This window comes from Harmonia axyridis, chromosome 3 (assembly GCF_914767665.1).
Source record: "Harmonia axyridis chromosome 3, icHarAxyr1.1, whole genome shotgun sequence".
Lineage (NCBI taxonomy): Eukaryota > Metazoa > Arthropoda > Insecta > Coleoptera > Coccinellidae > Harmonia > Harmonia axyridis.
In genome coordinates, this window is record NC_059503.1 from 18975314 (window position 1) to 18994153 (window position 18840).

Here is an 18840-nt window from a genome sequence, read left to right on the forward strand (position 1 = left end):
GCAGTGGAGTTTCATTCTTAGGCCAGTCAGCCCTGGACATTTATACACTATGAGTTCGGCTGTTTCTACTTCCTTTCCACAGAGCCTGAAGATCTCATCTGCAGACTTAGCCATGCGGTAAAAAAGGTATTTGCACCTGCTTCCTGGTATAGGATTTCTTTGCCTGAGCAAGACCCAAAGTGTTTCTCCAGAGGGTTTTTCTATTGTCCAACCATTGTTTATATAATCTTGGTAGCTATACAAGAAAAATATGTCCTGACAATAATTATTCAATCATTTTGTTGAATACTATAATTTGGTGAAAACATACCAAGTGGAAGTTCTGGGAGTTGGACTCATCTTCAGTACTTTAAAATCAGTGTTATTGTTCTATAGAAAATATTATTTCAGCAAGTAGATATATAAATTTTGTAATATTCCCCATTCAACATTTAATGAAAAACATACAAAATTCACGCCATTCAAACAAAAATCTGTTCTTCACTCAATATTTTTCGCTCTTTTCAAATTTCTGTTCAATTTTTTTTGTCTCCTATACCGAGTGATATTTTTCACCTGTCACGTGAATTGAAATTTTTCAGTATGGGCTTGCAATTATTTTATTTTTTTGTGAGCTGATGGATAGTTTTTCATTGAACAATGACCAAATAATATTAAATAAACGACAATTTGTCTCTTATTTTTACTCTGCACGACATTTTCATTGTGAACAAATTATTGTCAACTTTTGTAATAACGGTCACCCCTGTTAATATATTACCCTGTGTATCTCAAAAATTGGTCAAAGCAGAGCCAATACTTTTTGATATTATAATAGTGTTCTTGTTCTAAGAGTAATGACAAAAAATTCCACGAATGATTTTTTCAATTACAGGGTGAATTATGAACTAAACGAATTTCATTGTGAATAATGTTTGACCCACTCCCTATCTAACTATGATTTTTTTGAAAACCAGTCTAAAATTATTATAGGTAAGCAATTTTTATGGTTCAAAATTGTTTTATACAATGTTTTCCAAGAAATATTATTTTAATGAAATGTCATATTTCGAATTTGACCCAACGTATCTCGAAAATTAGCCACTGGATAGAGTTGGACCAATAGACTTTCTTGTTCAGGAGGTCATATTCTACAACATACGAAAAATTCGGAAAAATCAACCGCCGATAATTTTTCCAATAGGCTGCTGCCTGGTCTTTTCAGCGATGCAAATAAATTTGAAATTTTTCCGTCCCTGTGTTTCCTGGCAATAAAAAGTCACTTCATTTCATTAATTAATCAAGAGAAGAACTAGCCTTCTGAGGCCCACTTAGTGAACCGATTTTTTACGTTCATCAAGAAAGAGATTGATAAATCAAGTTCGTCTAATTCACACCGAGCATGTTTGATTAATTGATCCAAAATGATTTAATAACTTTCTATACCGATGCAAAAAGTGCTTCTGCAGCGTGAACTGGGCGTGCTTTCTTTCAACATGATTGATAGTTTGGTGGACTGTATTCTATTTCCATCAAGTCGGTGCGATATTGAGTTGAAAAAGTTATATATTGGCTTATGTGGTGGAAAGTTGATGATTTTTTTAGTGAGAAAGTTCGACAATGGCAACTCCACCCATATGATATCATAAATTATCAACTTTTGACTTAACGAATTCTCACACTAATTGAAAAGTTAACGTGGAGTTTTAGCTTCAAACGAGATTTTGTGGATTAGTATTATGCTCGCCTTCGTGGTAATTCGACTGTAAACTTTGTTTTTGAATTTGCCATATCTGAAATTCCATGGATTCCAAAATTTAATTTGATAGGAGTTTTCCAACTCGCGTAAATTTTTACATTTTATGGAGATCAGTTTCCGTGTTCAGGGCGTGGAGTTTGGATAAAAAAATATTTTGGCTTATTATTGTTCATGTTTTGAAATTTGAGAAATGCAAATTTTATGACATTTGTCATATCAATGAAGGAATCGATTGTCAAAGTAATTATCAGATGTAGGCTCAGAGTAATAAACATAGTTAGAGGGAGTATATGTCATTTTCAGTAAGCGAATTTTATCCCCAACATGAACTATCAAATTTGACATGAAGCGCGCGGTAATGAAAACATATCAGTGATAGGATATTTCACTCAATTTTCGAGTTTCCCACAAAGAACGCACTTCTTATGTCCCATAGTGAATCAACGTTTCATATTAACCCAAAATATATTGAAATGAATAGCCTAATATATCAGAAATTCAGAAAACAAACTACATCCACGCCAAACAACTTGAAACAACGGATGACACTAGGAGAGCAAAAGTTGCCAAACCTTGGATTCGAGCAGACAGATATAGAAAATAATGAATATTCTGCTAATTATAAATTTGACAATTAGGAAAAATATCGGATATCAAATATGCAAATTTAAATATTTAATCGGGAAACACTCAAATAAATATATTTCATTCAATATACATTCATAACGATATGGTAAAATTGTTGATTTTAAAATATATCACAATCCGACAACGTAATCTGAACATGTTGGGGACATGTATAAATTGCGTAATACTCCCTCTATATATGTTTAATATTTTATGGATAAAGGCAATACGAATCGTTGTTCATTCAAAATAATCATTCAGTTATGATAATGTTAAATGCGATTTCAGAAAAAAAATGTATGTGTCCTTCAAGTAAAAGCACATTCCCAAACTCCTACGTTTACATTGACTTCCGGGAAAGTATCGCTTTTACTACTAGGTACCTAGATTATGTACTATTTGTATCAAATAAATCAACATCGAGGATATATTCACCACTCATCATTTACATTTCTGAGATCATTTCAACATTATATTAATTCGTAGAATACATGTTTCCTCAATATAAACGAAAACTTAGAGAAGAAAGGAAAAATTCTCTTCTAACATACCTTTCAGACAGGTTTCAATCAAAGGAAAAAAGGTTGACCCCTTGCAAAGATATAAATGACACTCACCATATACGTCCAAGCACCCTTTTTGAATTTTCATCTGGGATGTATTTATTTGACACATATAACACCCGCGGTCAGTCTCTTTGAGCTGTTTTATTCTCAGATGCCATGTGCGAAGGTTGTCGTGCGTAACGCTGATACGGGAATTGTGAGTTACAACCTTTGTGTGCAGGCTCAAAATGGTCTGGTCTTCAGCTCGAACCCAAGCCACCTGAAATATAAGAGGTCATTATTCAATCTTAAGCTTAATTCATTTCCGCCGATATTATAGCAGCCAAGAAATATTATGCTCGATTCAGGGTGATAAATAGTATTACATTGAACGAGAACCGAAAAAAGAAAAGTAGGAATGAAATATATAATATATTTCTGTCTTAAGATTGAATATTCATGGATTTAAAATGTTTTTTGGTTTGTTGATGGTTTGCTGATATCATACAGTGAAATAATTTTCCTGATGGTTGGATTATAGGAAAACGAATTGGTTTCTGGAATGGAGTAACAAAAGCTCATGACTGTCTGGAAAATCAAGGAATTAAAGAACCACTTCGAAAAGGTCCATCTTTGAAGATAAGCCAGGTGAAACTGTTTGTTTGCTTTATTTTCAGGTTTTTGTCAAGTCTGTTTTTTTTCAATGTTCAGAATTCTTCAGAGAGCATTTTGCATATAATGCTTCACTAAATGTCACCTCGTACTTCCTGGTAACAGTTTTTATAGGCCAATCTTTCCTAGCTTTTATTTTTGGTGCTTAGTATTTTTCCAAAACCACTCGAGCATTCACAATTTCATCAGCAGTTCGGTTGTACAATTATCTTTTTCTGTACTTCCACTGTCGCTTTTTGGCGAATACATCTTCTCGATGTGATCGATAGAAGTGCTCAAATAACGATAAGAAACAAATATAGTAAATAAACAAACCATAGTAAACAGTTTCTACCTACCGTGGCACACACATCCCTTTACTTATTCTTAGAGAATATCTATGCAAGTATAAGGCAATTGTTATGAATACAAAAAAAGAGGAAATGCTTCTGCTGCTACTTTTTTCTACAACTCAAAGCTTATCAAGAATACCCTTCAATTTTATGAATATGGCTCTATGAGTCTATGAGGAAAATTATTTCATAGAAACCATCTTGGTATATCAAATTCATCATCCCCTCAAGGTGGGTGGTAACATAATCAGAAATCTTAAATGGCATCCCAACACACTCGACCGAAAATATTGCTGATGTAAGTGAAAGTGTTGGAGAAGATCCAAATTCATCCATCTTCGGCGCGCACAGCATTTGGGCCTCTATTATGGCACGCTAGGGCGTATTTCACATCTAAATTAGCATTTCCATCCTTTTACAGTTTAGTTGACACAATAATTGAAGCCAAGGATGTGAATGAACACTGGATTAGGAGAAATTGGCCCTCAAAAGATGTCATGATTCAAGGAAAACGAAACGTAATAAACGGAGCTTTGATTACGGGTACAAGCAGTACAAAATTTCATTCAGAATCTTGAAGTACAGTATTATGTACAATTAGTGGAAACTTTTTTTACAGACTTCAAAATTCTCGGTTGTAACACGAGAATAAAAATCACTACCTCTAGATCGCTTTCCTGGAAACTTGGTGATTTGAGTGACATTAAAACAAAGGAAGATCGATAGTATACAAAAATAAACATAATGACCTCCACCAAAACTACCTTTCTGAACTCCATACTAGAAAGTCATATAAGAGGAAATCGGTCACTAATCTATGTTAAAATTGTGATAAATTTTCAAATCTAGGTGCTTCTGATAAGAAATATTCATATTTTCTTGAAACTGTCAAAAGTAATAGTTATAACGTGAAATAATATGAATGATTTGAGAAAAAAATGCCTCATTTGTCATTTCTCGAATAATAATAGACAGGAATCGAAGCATATTTCGGATTCTGCATACAAATATTAACCAGGAATAGTTGAAAAATTGCTGGCACCAAAATGTCTGTTGTACTGCGTTATAGGTTATGATTATTATACCGAATCTGTTATAATAATGTATATAACAAATGTATGTCGTGTTATAATTATTATATCGCACCTTATTATGAAGTTTGTAGGGCAATGCGAATGAAATGTTCGCTTGAATTATTTCGTATATTCTCTTATCTTGGATTACTTTGGAATGAGATTCTGTTTATTATTATTTCATTATGTTATTCTATCAAATCAGCCGTTACATGTTATTCCAGATATTTGCGAGTTTTATCACGAAAATAAGCTTCTATTTTGTAGAGATTTTCCTTATATATTCAGGATGACAGGATTAGCAAACAGATGTAGATTAATTCTCAAGATATTCGTCACTTCTCAAACATCAGAAGATGGCAACCATCATTTGCATACCCTCTGAAACTCCTGGATGCGACCTAAACCGCCTTCATAATTCCTATTTAATATCTCATTAATTAACGTTTGCTTGTATTCAAATTTGTTTTCCTCAGTTACCCTGGTTTTCTAAGTTTACTCAAGATGAATAATATGAATACATGTTGTCACGAACCGGAATAAATTTTCAGTTTTGAGCCCGAGAATGAGGATTTCGTGGTACATAGTCTCTTTCATTAGAGTTCATTCAAGATATTTGATTATGTTTATTGTACGACTCCTTTGGTGGAACTTCAAAGTTGGTGTACTGATATTTCCGGTAAGCAGTCACGACTCGAGAGGGAGACCATACGGTAATGAAGAATAATTTTTATACTTCTTACATTGAGACATAACACATCTATAATTCAAGTTGTTTTTGAGGTACGATAAGTGCCTCATGAAAACAGAATGAGATGTTCGCCAATGTGACGGAAATATTAGAATCTCTACTAAAAAGCCTCCAAAAATAAAGTTGCACACAAAGTTGAAGTTATTATTGATGATATTTATATCACGATAAAAAATTCTGTTTCAAATTATTAATGCGAATGTCTAATAAAGCACACAATAATTATTATATTTTGAAATGAGTGTCTACTTCCTCAGGACAAATTCACGAAAATCTAGTTTTCTGATCCATCGCTATGCAACAGAGAGTTTTCTTTCCAGAAAAGTTGCTGAAATAGTTATTTGTTTTACTAGGCAGTAAAGTAGTAGATTGACTGCCGAATTGAACATATAATTTTTCTCCGAATGTAATAATATATGTAGGATATTGTATTTGCAAATTATTACAATTCTCACAATTTTTTCATCTGTGATGATAAATTAAAACGAAATTTGATAGAAATCGCCATTTTTGAAATGATTGGTTGCTGTGAGAATGTTTCTATTTATAACAATTATAGTTGTACAAATTATGAAATATCTGGCAGGTTTTTGGAAACATATAGTATAATAGAATAGTGACTAAGAAGTACCTAACCCTCCGGAAATAAGGGAGTTGGTAAAAAATTATGATTGTCAGACAATGTCGAATGTTTTTTCCCATTGGGAATAATAATTTTGCTGCCCAGGAAGGAAAATTGATTCTTTGCTGATTAATATGTGTCCGCAAAATTAGTATTTGCTGTCAATCGGAGAAAAAGGTACTTCTCTGGCCTAGACACCAAAAATTAATTACCTCTGGTCTTTAATAAGAATTCTCTATGTTTCTTTCTCTAGATACGCGCATCCGCATCTCGACCAATCGCATACGATGAATTGACAAATTACCGTGTCTTTGAAAATTCCAGTGGTGTAACATGAATTGAAGCCTTCAAAATCGTTGCACACACCTCTGACCAGGAAATAGAAAAAAAAAGAAATTTTTTCGTTATGTATGAATATCTCAGATCGAAATAAAACTCGATGGCATGAGATCCAGCACAGCACGTCGAAAAAAACATACCCCGACATGACAACTGGAGCAAATGATAAAAGTAATAATTAGTGTGGTTTATTACAAGGGAAAATTCCGCAAACGTACCATGTCCCCTTGCGAATGGAAAAAAATTATTTGTGTAGTAACTCCAACGTTTTTCGGCTTTAGTTTGACGATGTTAAGATAATTATTATGTTATTTAAGACGGAGTTAAATGCAACAAAGAAATTGTCATAAATATCCTTCCAGCCCTTCTTGCGTTGTGTATCTAAATAGACTTGAAGAAATTGACATCCAGAGATCTAATCTATATGGAATCTGCCAAAAGTATGCAACTAGTCCTTTCAACAAATGCACGAAAAGAAACACGAACCTATGTATCAAATTGACAATATTGTGTTCGAGAAACAAAGCAGAGGTCTCAATGAAATCCCTTAGGTACTATGATTGTGAATATATTTCTGATATCGACTAATCATTGACCTGCAATCTTCAACAGGACATCACAAGGCTAATAAAACTTAATCAGATAGCAATTGACTGTATACACACAATCGACACACGAACTCAATTAAGCCTTGACCACACGTTCAGACGACAATCAGTACAGAGTGTGAATGATATTATTGATGTAGTGAACAATCATTAGATTGGATCCCTTTGACGCCAAATCGATCTCGACATTTATACCTATGACTGTGTATCACACTACTAACCAGAGGGGTTCAACTCTACATGGATAGTGAAGTATGATTTCACTATTGTGTAATCAGAGTTGATATATTCGAATACCTATCATAATAAAACTTTAACCAATTGATTATGCTACAAATGCTCAATTTTAAGTTTGTCTATTTTTGCGGTGGAGTTAGCAATTTTTATATTTTGTGTTAGATCTTTTCAGTTCTCACTTCATGGAAATTTAGTTCAAATAAAAACTAATGGAATCAATATTCATAATGTAGAAATGTAGAATCATGATAAAGATGAGGAAAGCTTTGGTGCTCGTAAGCAATGGCATATATTGAAAGGGGAGAATGGGAAGCATGCAATCTTTTTTTTTAATTGTATATATTTTTCGACTCAATTATTTTTTTTAGTAGGAGTGATATCCTAAAAGCCTCCAACCTCCATAACAATATCCTCATTAATAATATAAGCAGCTTAGTATTAGAGGATTGCTACTAACCTAACCTAACCATATTTTCAAATGAATGAATTATAAATATTCCCACAAGTGTATAGATCTCATAGCTTAATAATATTACTTATAATTCATGAAAAGCTGATGTTTACTTCGTGATTATGATTTTAGTTGAATTTCACGCTTTCACTAGTGCTGGAGTAAGATTAAGTATGTTATCCAACTATAAACTCCTCAGTTCCATTAAAGTTCTATACCAATATCAATTAATCATTCAATATGCCTTAAGTTTGTTGCTCGAAAACATCTTCACTTGCATGGCTTGTTCTTCATGCCATGCAGAACGAATTAATTTGTCGAGTCCTTGTGGATGTACTAATCTCATTTCACATTTTAGAGGTTATGTTCTAAGCATGAACGTCAGAGCCGGGTGATTCTGAGCATGGTGGCAAAATGCCTCTTGTAAATTAAGTTAGAGTGTTATAAAATCAACGATTCTGGAGAAAAGGAGCTACGTAAGTTTAGTGGTAGTGGGAGAGAATTTTCTATCGCGTGTCCCTTGTGACTGAAAATCAATGGTCTGTTAACTTAATTGAATATACACGCATTGAGTTCTCACTATGGGATTCATTAGCTTCTATCGATACCTTCTCTACGGAAATTGGGCGATTCCAATTTATAAGCTGATAGGAAATGTTTGCATAGTGGCTTAAGGCTTGTGCTTGTGACCGGAAGATCGCAGGTTTGAATTGAGATCTCATGTTTATGACTTAATCGGCAAAAGATACATATTCCACCTAGATATATCATCCTCTTCGTTGTTCGGTAAAAAATTAATGGAGTTATATTTGAGGTGGTGACAAGAAATGGATATATTGTATTGGGTATTCGCATAATCGGTTTTTTCAAGGTCGTCAAATAATTTTTTGAGGAATCTGACCATCGTTTTCAGTTTGCCAGTATTTCTCCACTATAAATTTGAAATGTGAAGAGACAACAAACTTCAGATGATCTTTCAATAACGAATACTCTCAAGGTAAATCAATAGAATTTTCATCTGTATAACAGAAATTATAACTTAAATTTAAAGAGCATTTGTGTAATGTAACGCTTATTCATGTATTTTATCTGATAATTCTAGGAAATAAGAAATAATCCAATAATACATAATCATAATAATATTCCTATACTTCAAACTACACAAATTAAGTGAAATGACGTCACGATTTAAGTATTACATTGCTCTTTCAAATATTCTCGGAGACTATAAGGTTCTAACTTAATAAGTAGATTTTTTACTTTGATTCTTAATATTTTATACTGTTATATGCTTTTTATTTCGTTTGGTAATTTATACTCATGAAGTTAGGACTTCTTTCAGTTAATGTTCATCTATGTGTTGGAAAATTTATGTATAAAGTTCCTGTTTCTATAGTTTCACTACTGTGCCTTTTTTATGTAAATCCATTAAACATTCAAACAAGTAAGTCTCTTCGTGATTCCCCCAAACTCCAATTTATATACTCTACGAATTGCTCTCTTCGGTATTGAAAATATTCTTTCCAGATGCTCATTTGTTCCCCAAAAATTATCAGTTTACGAGATAATTGAGTTTTTGTGATATTTAGAAGATTTCTCACCTTACTTCGTTTTTTGTAAAATTTTTCTACGTTGATCAAATTTGATTATAATTTTGGATTATTTTCGTGGCCATCGAGAAGTCCGGATCTAATAGCGTTAGAATATATGAAACAACGAGAATATTGAGAGTAAATTTCAGTCGGAAAGTAACAACTGAAGAAATAAGAAAGAGGGCATGTGCTTGTATGAGGATTGATTGAGATCGTTTCAAAAATAATTTGAGATTACATTTACTAATGAAATTTTGAGTTTAGTTGGAATGAAAAAATATTTTGTCATTTTTCTTTGCTTCTTTCCCCTTTCAAATCAAAATTTTCTGAAGACAACTAGTGCCTGCATTTTAAAGAAAACTTTTTTTCGGAAATAAAGAAGGAATTTGGCAAGTGTTCGAAATAACTCTGTCTTATAAAAATTGTAGTATTCGAGTTGCAGGCAAATTCATATTAGAAATTAAATATTATTTTCTTTATATAGCAACTTTCGAATCATACTAATTCTTATTCAACATCTAATACAGCATAGTTTTGCCTTTTTCATAAATATCACTTCCTCTTCTGATGAAGATAATCCTAAATTCAAATCAAACTTGGTCAACGTAGAAAAACTTGACGAAAAATGAAGTGAGGTGAGACATTTTTCAAAAACACAAGAACTCAAATCTCTTGGACACTGTTGATTTTTGGTAATCAATAAATATGGCTCAATCGACAGCCAATGAGTGATACATACTAACACCTCCTTCAAGGTTGATGTCTAATTTGGAAACACCCTGTATACTGGTCACAGTTTTCGTCACACCTCAGCTACTCTTTTAGTCAATGGATGGAGTGGAGGTGATATGATGATATCACCGAAAAGGTCTTATACAGCCAAGGGATAGATTGAAGAAAGCATTGATAATGAAACTGAAACGGCACAGAAAATCTCGAGTGGAGGAGAATCTTCTAAAGTGCAAATTGTTGCTACAATGACGGAATTTAGAATGTCATACTCATCTAGACTCTTCTCAGCGATTGAAATTGTCTTAAAAATTGTTAAAATTATATTTTTAATTCTCATTCATCAAATTAAATGAATTTTTTGGAAACATATAAACTGCTCGATTGTAAAAAAAAATCTTGTGTGTAATTCGAGTTCAAATTCATTGTCGACTTCAAGATATAACGTCTCTTTCAATCGACAATATATCATTTTGCGCTCCTAATACACAAATAGCTATTTTACTTGTTAGGCTTATTGAGTGAAGTGTTACCGCCGAATCGACAGCTTTTACATATATCATACATACCTACTCCTTTTGACATGGTTATTCCCGAGCTGTCCAAATATTCAAAGTGAAACATCAAGCCATACGAATTTATAACTCTCAATAAATAGCTACTGCCATCGTTTAGTGGGACGTCTGACTCCTTTCAGACATTTCAACATATCCCTGGACATTCCCGTGAAATATTAGAGATATACTCCTGTTACGTCAATACCTATAAATTCTATGCATCAGACCGCAATATGGCATGCAATAGACGTATTCTGTTGGAGTTATATGGAGCCTGTTATTTGCACAATTACATTTGTTCCTTAATTGCTCAGTTCTGATGGAATTCATTCATTATGTATTCCCTGCTACATGCCACCGAACTGAACGATTGCGTATATCACGACTCCATTATGCATGAAATTAGGTGATATAGATATTTGGTAGCATTCGAAGGGATCGTTTAAGACTCGAATTACCTTTTCGAGAACCTATTAGGGCTATTTCAGTGAGAATTAAAATTTTTTTCTCGTCAAAATATTTATATCTTAGTTAGTTACTGTGTTTTCGATTATTTGAATTTGAAAACATTGCTATTACCAAGATACAAAACAAGAACTATACTTTTTATTCATTATTTCACTACTCTACATTTTATTATACATAGGCGGACAACTTTGCTTCCGCCCTTTTTTCTGGAATACGAGGCTTTATTGTGAAAAACTGGGTATACATTCATGATTCAAAGCATTGTCCATCGCTGGCCACTACTTTCTCCCATTTTTCGGGCAGCATACGAATCCTGCGTTGAAAAAACTGGTAATCTTTTGAAGCGATCCACGAATCTGTTCCATTTTTCACTTCTTTATAAGACTAGAAGTGCTGGTCAGCCAGGCCGTGTGCCATTGATCGAAACAAATGATAGTCTGAGGGAACAACGTCTGGAGATTACGGAGGGTGGGGTAGGGCTTCCCAATTCAACGTTTCCAAGTGTCATACTGTAAAATCATTGTTTGTCTAAGCCGAGTATGACCTGGGAACCATGATAATTCGGTTTGGCTGTCGACGAGGAAGCATGGCCGGGATATCCCCATCATTTTCTGTGCTAAGGATTATCGTAATGTACCCATTTTTTGTCTTCAGTCACAATGCGATTCAGAAATCCCTTCTGTCTTTGCCTTGCATTTATAAGAAAACAATTCGAAGTTATGTAGAGAATTTCATGTTGATAGCGTTCATCAAAACCATAAAATATTTAAGCAGATTATAGAAAACGAAATGAAAAAAGCACTGACTAGAAGTAAGGACCTTTTGAAAGCCTGTTCATTCATGCACCAATTCCGTGCATGGAGATCACATATACCTATATAACGTTCTGTGGTCTTCAAGGCCCCAATTGGTGCATAAGTGAATGAGAAATCAAAAGATCATAACTTCACATCAGTGCTTTTCTTATTTTGTGGTAAGTGAAAGCAAAATCAACAGTTTATATTCTCTAAAAACTTTCTAACTGACTAGAAATCATTTTCAAAAACCGACTCGCGGAATGAATTGATAACTAAGAAAAAAAAAGATTTCATTGAGAAACGGGAAAATATAATTAAATTTCAGACCTTCTCCGCCAATCTTCTATTCCATTCTTCTCTTAGGTCCCTAAATTATGAAAACTTGACGGCTAGAATTATTTCGGTGGAGAAATGAGGTTTGAGTATTAAAACAACTTTCACAAATTCTTTGCAGCTCATGAATGATGAATTCCAGATAAAAGAGTGTAGTTATTATAACAGAATTTTATCCTTTCACAGGTAATGAAGAAACACCCCACTGTAGTCGTAAAAATACCTCATTAAACCGGTCTCTACGAAATTAATTTTTGCTCTGTGAGTTTTATGAATTCATTCGATAAAAGTCATATCAGTTGGTTAATATTGCTGGTCTCACAAATAAATGAACTATATTGATTATTTGGTCACTTGTTAGAGAAATCCAAAATGTTGTCATACACCAGATATATTCGTATTGGGTTATAATAATCAAACCGATTTTTTGTGTTCGGAATCCCGAACACAGTATTGAAAATTAACAATTCAGATCAGGTTGGTTAAAAATTCAGTTAGGCAAATTCGAATTATGTGAGGTGAATTTCATGGAATTCACGAAAACATTGGAATTATAGTATTTTCATAATAATTGATATTCTTTTGATAAAGCTCGATTCATTCCATTTGATTTATTAATTTATATGTATTATGTTAGCAATATATGAGCTGAGCTATTTATATGAATATTGTTCATTGTATTCCGATATATTATGTACCATTTGAACAATGATTATTATTGTCTCCCCAAGTGTTTTTTTATTTTCTTCATTTATCAGCGATTAGAGGAACAATGAAATAAATATGTGATTATGAACTATGTAATAGTTTAATAGTTTCATGATGAAATGAAAATTTGGTAAGTTTTTGAATGAAAGAAACAACTTGATTAAATAACTCCTAATCTAATCAAGATAAATACATAGACAAGAACCTCATGGACATTTAGGTATTTATTTCAATATATTTTGAGTTAATATGAAACGTTGATTCACTTTGGGACATAAGAAGTGCTATCTTCGTGTAGAAATTCGCGAATTGGGTGAAATATTGTATCACTGACATCTTTCCATTTCCTCGCGCTTCATGTCAAATTTTATAGTTCATGTTGGGAACAAAATTTGCTTACCGAAAATGACATCTGTTTCCTCTATCTATGTTTATTACTCTGAGCCTTATACCATTTGTTGACATTTTTCAGATCTAGTAATAATTCACCTTCATCTATACTTTTTATGACCTTCAGATCGTTCCCGAATAGAAGGAATATATGTACATTGTTCATAAAACATGAAAACAACATAAGTAGATTAAAGAGGTAAATCCTGAAAAATATTAACTGGTAAATGATCAGCCAACCAATCCATCAACGAAGGCCTTGACCTATGTTATATTTAATTGTATCTCCAGAAAAGCAGATAAACATATACCATATGATTACAGTCTCTTCCAGCCGAATGCACCATCAGTATCGCATGTGCACAACGACCTAATTTCCTCCACCCTGATTGAAGATAGAGATATCAAAGTCGTATGCCTGATAACAGTAAACGAAAGTCCAACTAACTTGTCTAGTCTTAATTGGTCACAAGTTAACACCAAAGTTTTAATTATCGAGTTATTCAGCCCTATAATTGCATCTTTGTTCTCCAACCGAGCTTCAATCAAACTTCGCCTGCTGATCCATCCGACGTCTGCATGTATGATAAGACGGCAACCATTCCATTCTGTCTTGCGTTTTCTCCAAGAGATGCGTGACTTTAATATCTTAATATTGAAATATAGACGATGTGAACTGAAACCCACCTGTTTCAACTTTCGCGTTATAATCCATCAAAGTTTGTTGGAATCGCAGACGTGCGCTGTGCTATAATAAAGTGATGACTTGCCCTCTGGCATTCCCTTGACCCCTTTCGTGGGTTACATATCGATCTGGTTGGGTTTTGTTATGAATCCCTGTAAAGTAATTATATGTATTTTCTGGCTCTTCATTTGATGATTTTCCGATGCATCAGTTATTGCGCGTTTGTTCCAATTCTAGAGGTGCGGCAGGCTATAGTTTTGCATCATGGAGTAATAAACATAGAGCATACGCAATTTTTACGTGTCCCCAACATGGTTGTCGGATTGTGATATATTTCCAAATCCTTAATTTTACTATATTATTTTGAATGTATGTAGGATCCAGTCATTGATTCCTGTAAATAATTGACATAGTCAACATGATGCTTGTAGACCTATTAGTTTCTTCAAGCGTCGAGGGCATGACAGTTTCAATGGATTTACAGGGAAGGAATTGTTTTTGTAAATTATGTAGAAAGGAAGTGTCAATTCGTCGAGGTGTCGAAGACAGGCCAGGTCGTTTGTAAATCTTGGGAAAGCTCGAGAACGAGACGGTGGTACCGGATGTCACATCTGCGTATCATGTGCTGGTCCTTCGAGAATATTCCATCTCTGAGATTTCCAGGAATCCACGAAGAGCTTTGTGGGCGGTACGGCAAAACTCTTATTGGACTAGGGGTGGTACTTGGTACTTTCCCCTGATGTCGGGGTGATGTAAGTCGGAAGAAGGGAAGTCGATATCCAGGCGAGGTCAGTAAGTTCCAGACAGAAAAGAGTCGAAGTCGAAGTAAGTTCAGGTCGAGAGTAAGTTTCTGCCTAAGTCCAGAGTCGATCAGAATAAGACGTAAAAGACGGTTCGCGGACTAGAATAAGACTAGTCGCGAACGAATTAAAGACGAGACGACCGAAACTTTGCATAAGACGAAGACGAGATATTCCAAGACGTTTCGTAGTTAACATTCGATGAGTTTGAGTCGAAATTCAGTACCGTATATATTGTATTTGTACTGTAAGTGTGACTTCGTAAATGAATGTATATAATTAGAAGAGTTAAATTATTACAAACCCCAGCAAAGTCTCGGATAAGAAGACGAAAGTGAAATATATTTATTCGTCGAACTTATAGTAAGCATAGTATATATTACTTTCTGTATCTATCTGCTTAAATTCAAATTTTGGCACCTATTGCACTCTTAGTGTCATCGGTTGTTTCAGGTCGTTTGGAACGCATGAAGTTTGTTTTCTGAATTTTTGATATATTTAGGTATATATTTCAATATAATATTTTGAGTTAATATGAAACGTTGATTCACTATAGGACGTGCGTTCTTTGTGGAGAAATTTACTGAATATTCAAGAAAAATTTAATGAGAATCGTCCATTGAAAAAAGATTCAATTATCGGAAAATTCGTTCAAAAATATATTCGGCATATTTCACTGGAATCTTGTTGAGGTATATACAGGGCGAGTCTTTGACTTCACATATATGTATATTACCAGTTGATACCTGCGGTATTTATTCGTAATGTAATGGTAATAATGAAGAAACTGAAAGATGTGGATTCAATTTTGTGTCCGAAGAAGATTAATCACTTCAATGAAATTAAACAGGGTGATTCATTGGAAAGAAAGTGGAGGTAGATAGAGGTGACTAAGGCGAGTCAAAATAACCTATATTTGAAGGGACTATTTCTGTTTATAAACAAGATTTCAATGATTCTGTCAATTTTTTCAATTATTCATTATTGAACCACCCTATATATATATATATGATATGTGATACGTTTATTCTCTGGATCAAATACGAGATATTTTCAGGTACGGTTTAGGAAAAATTGATTAATAACATCCAACCCAAAAAACACCCTGTATCTATATCAAAATTTCTTGAATCTGATAAAATATTCGAATAAAGGAGAAAAAACTAAATATTGCGCAGCGTGAAAGCCAATCTTCAAGCTTGCTACAATATTATGAGATGCTCTTCCCTTCCTTGATCAAAATTTTTACGAAAAAAGTAATGACTTCGTGTTGAATTATCATGTCAGAAGATGAAGTGGGTATAATGATTCCAAAAATGAACTTTCTCAAACAAATAACATGAATATGCATTCGAAATAAGGCATAAAAGCTTCTCCTTTCTCAAAATCGAATATTAGCAGAATCCATTGATGTAAACACAGGATAAAGTCCTAACGTATGACGATGAAGATGAAAAAGAATATTAGTGTCATCTACAATGAAATAATGTGTTACAAAATATAGTTTGGAGTGGATTAGGGGGTACAGGTTATGAATAATATAGTATTGGTATAATGTTGTTAATGTAGCGAAATGAAAAGTTTTGAGATCAATATATATTTCCTAAAGGGAGGTGAATTCCTAATGAAACTCTCTGAGGGTCTATGAATTATTTCTGAAATCCCTTGAAGGAACCCTACTAAAATATAGATCTGTGATTAAACTGAAATTTATTTACCATGTTTCGATTCGTTCGAAACACAAATAATGATTTCCACAGAATATCATCATTTTTACTTCAATTGTTGAAAAAAGATCGAATATGAAAGAAATTCAAGTATTTACGTACAAAACTCTCAATTTACTAGGAGCTTTTACCACTGTTTTTTTTTTTAGATCCATCGTTTTCAGAATATATTATTTTGGGTGAAGATTAACATGAAGATTTTAAATGAAGAATTGAAGATAAAAAAATACTTGTGTTTTCAATATCTGTTATGTATGAATTAGTTATATTTATACATTATGAATTATATTCCTCTGCAGTGCTCCAAGCTCCAAGCAACTAGTCGACTTCTAGATCCATTTCTTACTGTTAAGTAGGAAGTTAAGATCATTACATATTTCACTACATCTTATGAAGCTCCACAAATATCAGTTGGTTTTTGGATTGCCATTTACAAATAGAATTAAAGAACAAAAAAAGAAAAAAAATGGATACCGGCGCATTCACCATTTTGTCACTAGATTTATTCCAACAATTGAAAAATGGTCCACAATTGAATGAAGTTCCGTCATGAAAGGATTATTACTTCCATTGCGTCGAGAAATGTGGAAAAATGAAATATTAGATGAAATCTAAGAATTTTTCAGAATCTTAAAACCTGGCGATAAGGAATTCGTAAAATAGGTCATTCTACAGATCACTCATATTCAATGTAAACTTAATTAATATTATATGAGGAAACAACTACTCCAGTAAATGCTTAAAAGTTATCGATAATATCAGTACGTCCACCCTATTAAAAAATTCAACGAGTCTCAATGCAATACGATTTTTTGTTCCTGTTTCGTTCATCAAATGAAACAATCAAATCTGTGAATATTTCTCATTATGTTTATTTTGTTAACGATGCAGAAACTTGAATTTTTCTAATGCAGTGATTTAATGTATGTTCAGTCAAGAATATGGGAATTGACAACATTTGATCAACGTGACAGCGGTTCACATAATGAAATAAACACGCAAAAAATAGGCCGAAAAAAATTAATCTCAAAAGACCCCACCAATAAAATTTTGAGCTCGTATATCTGAATTTCTTGTTTATAACCAAATGTGAACCAATTTCAATACTGAAATGTGAAACTGTTTCATGAATATTGGAATAATACATCAATGGGCCAATATTAAATCGAATTTGTTAGGTAGTTGATGAGATTCATTGATTTATGCATATCAGTGGAGAATCTATTTATGGATAGGTAACTCATAATATATCCTTGAAAATCGAAGTTTTCAGATTATTCATTGAATGTATTACTTTTTGTTTTGGCATATAAACGGAGAGTCGATGTGCTGAAATCATGAAAACAAAAATAATTGCCCCTAAAGTTCTCTTACGAAGTCTCTCGATGAAGAATTGTTCAGACATTAATGGATTTCGACCAATGAAGAGCATATTTTGTGCATTTGGTCATACCTAGGGTAGAAATTGCAAATCTCTAGGTGTTCTATCTAATAGGCCAAGAAGATTGCTTAAATTTATTATGTATTTTGTTTTCCAAAAAAAACCTGTAAGATGATGAATATGATAATAAACAGGTATAATGATTTAAAAATAAATAATTACTGAAATTTAGATTCTGAAAAAAGTAACTATTGATATTGATTTTTTCAAAATACATTGAATACCTTCTTGAATGCTGCTTTTTCAATCGAAAGTAGCATTCGCTGCTTCGAGAGATTTAATTTTCAAATCCTTATTTTTTATCGCTGAGTGCTGTACTCAATATCTATAAACTGAATTCTTAATTCACTATCCACTCTGTTCTAAGCAGCTTAAAATGAACGGATAATTTCAAGTGGAATCATAATACCAGATGATGACCTATTGATGACCTATTGTAACCTATTTTTCAATACAATCGTCATCGCTGAGTATAAAATGAATTTTGACGAAGTATAATAATAAGACGTTTTGAAAGATTTATTTAGAGAAAATCTGAGGCTACTTCCAAATTTTCAAAGTTCTATTCAAGATATTTTCTTACATTTTCATTTGAATAATCCCATTTTGAACAGGTTA

At 33.1% G+C, this 18840-nt stretch overlaps 1 protein-coding gene across 1 annotated transcript in view; it reads right to left on the reverse strand.

Annotated features, from left to right (window-relative positions):
• Positions 1-18840, reverse strand: part of LOC123674627 (lachesin) — a 250357-nt gene that overhangs the window by 83798 nt on the left and 147719 nt on the right. The window contains exon 3 of the mRNA XM_045609564.1: positions 2983-3190. Within this exon, the coding sequence (XP_045465520.1) occupies positions 2983-3190 (208 nt within the window). The remainder of the gene's footprint in view (positions 1-2982; positions 3191-18840) is intronic.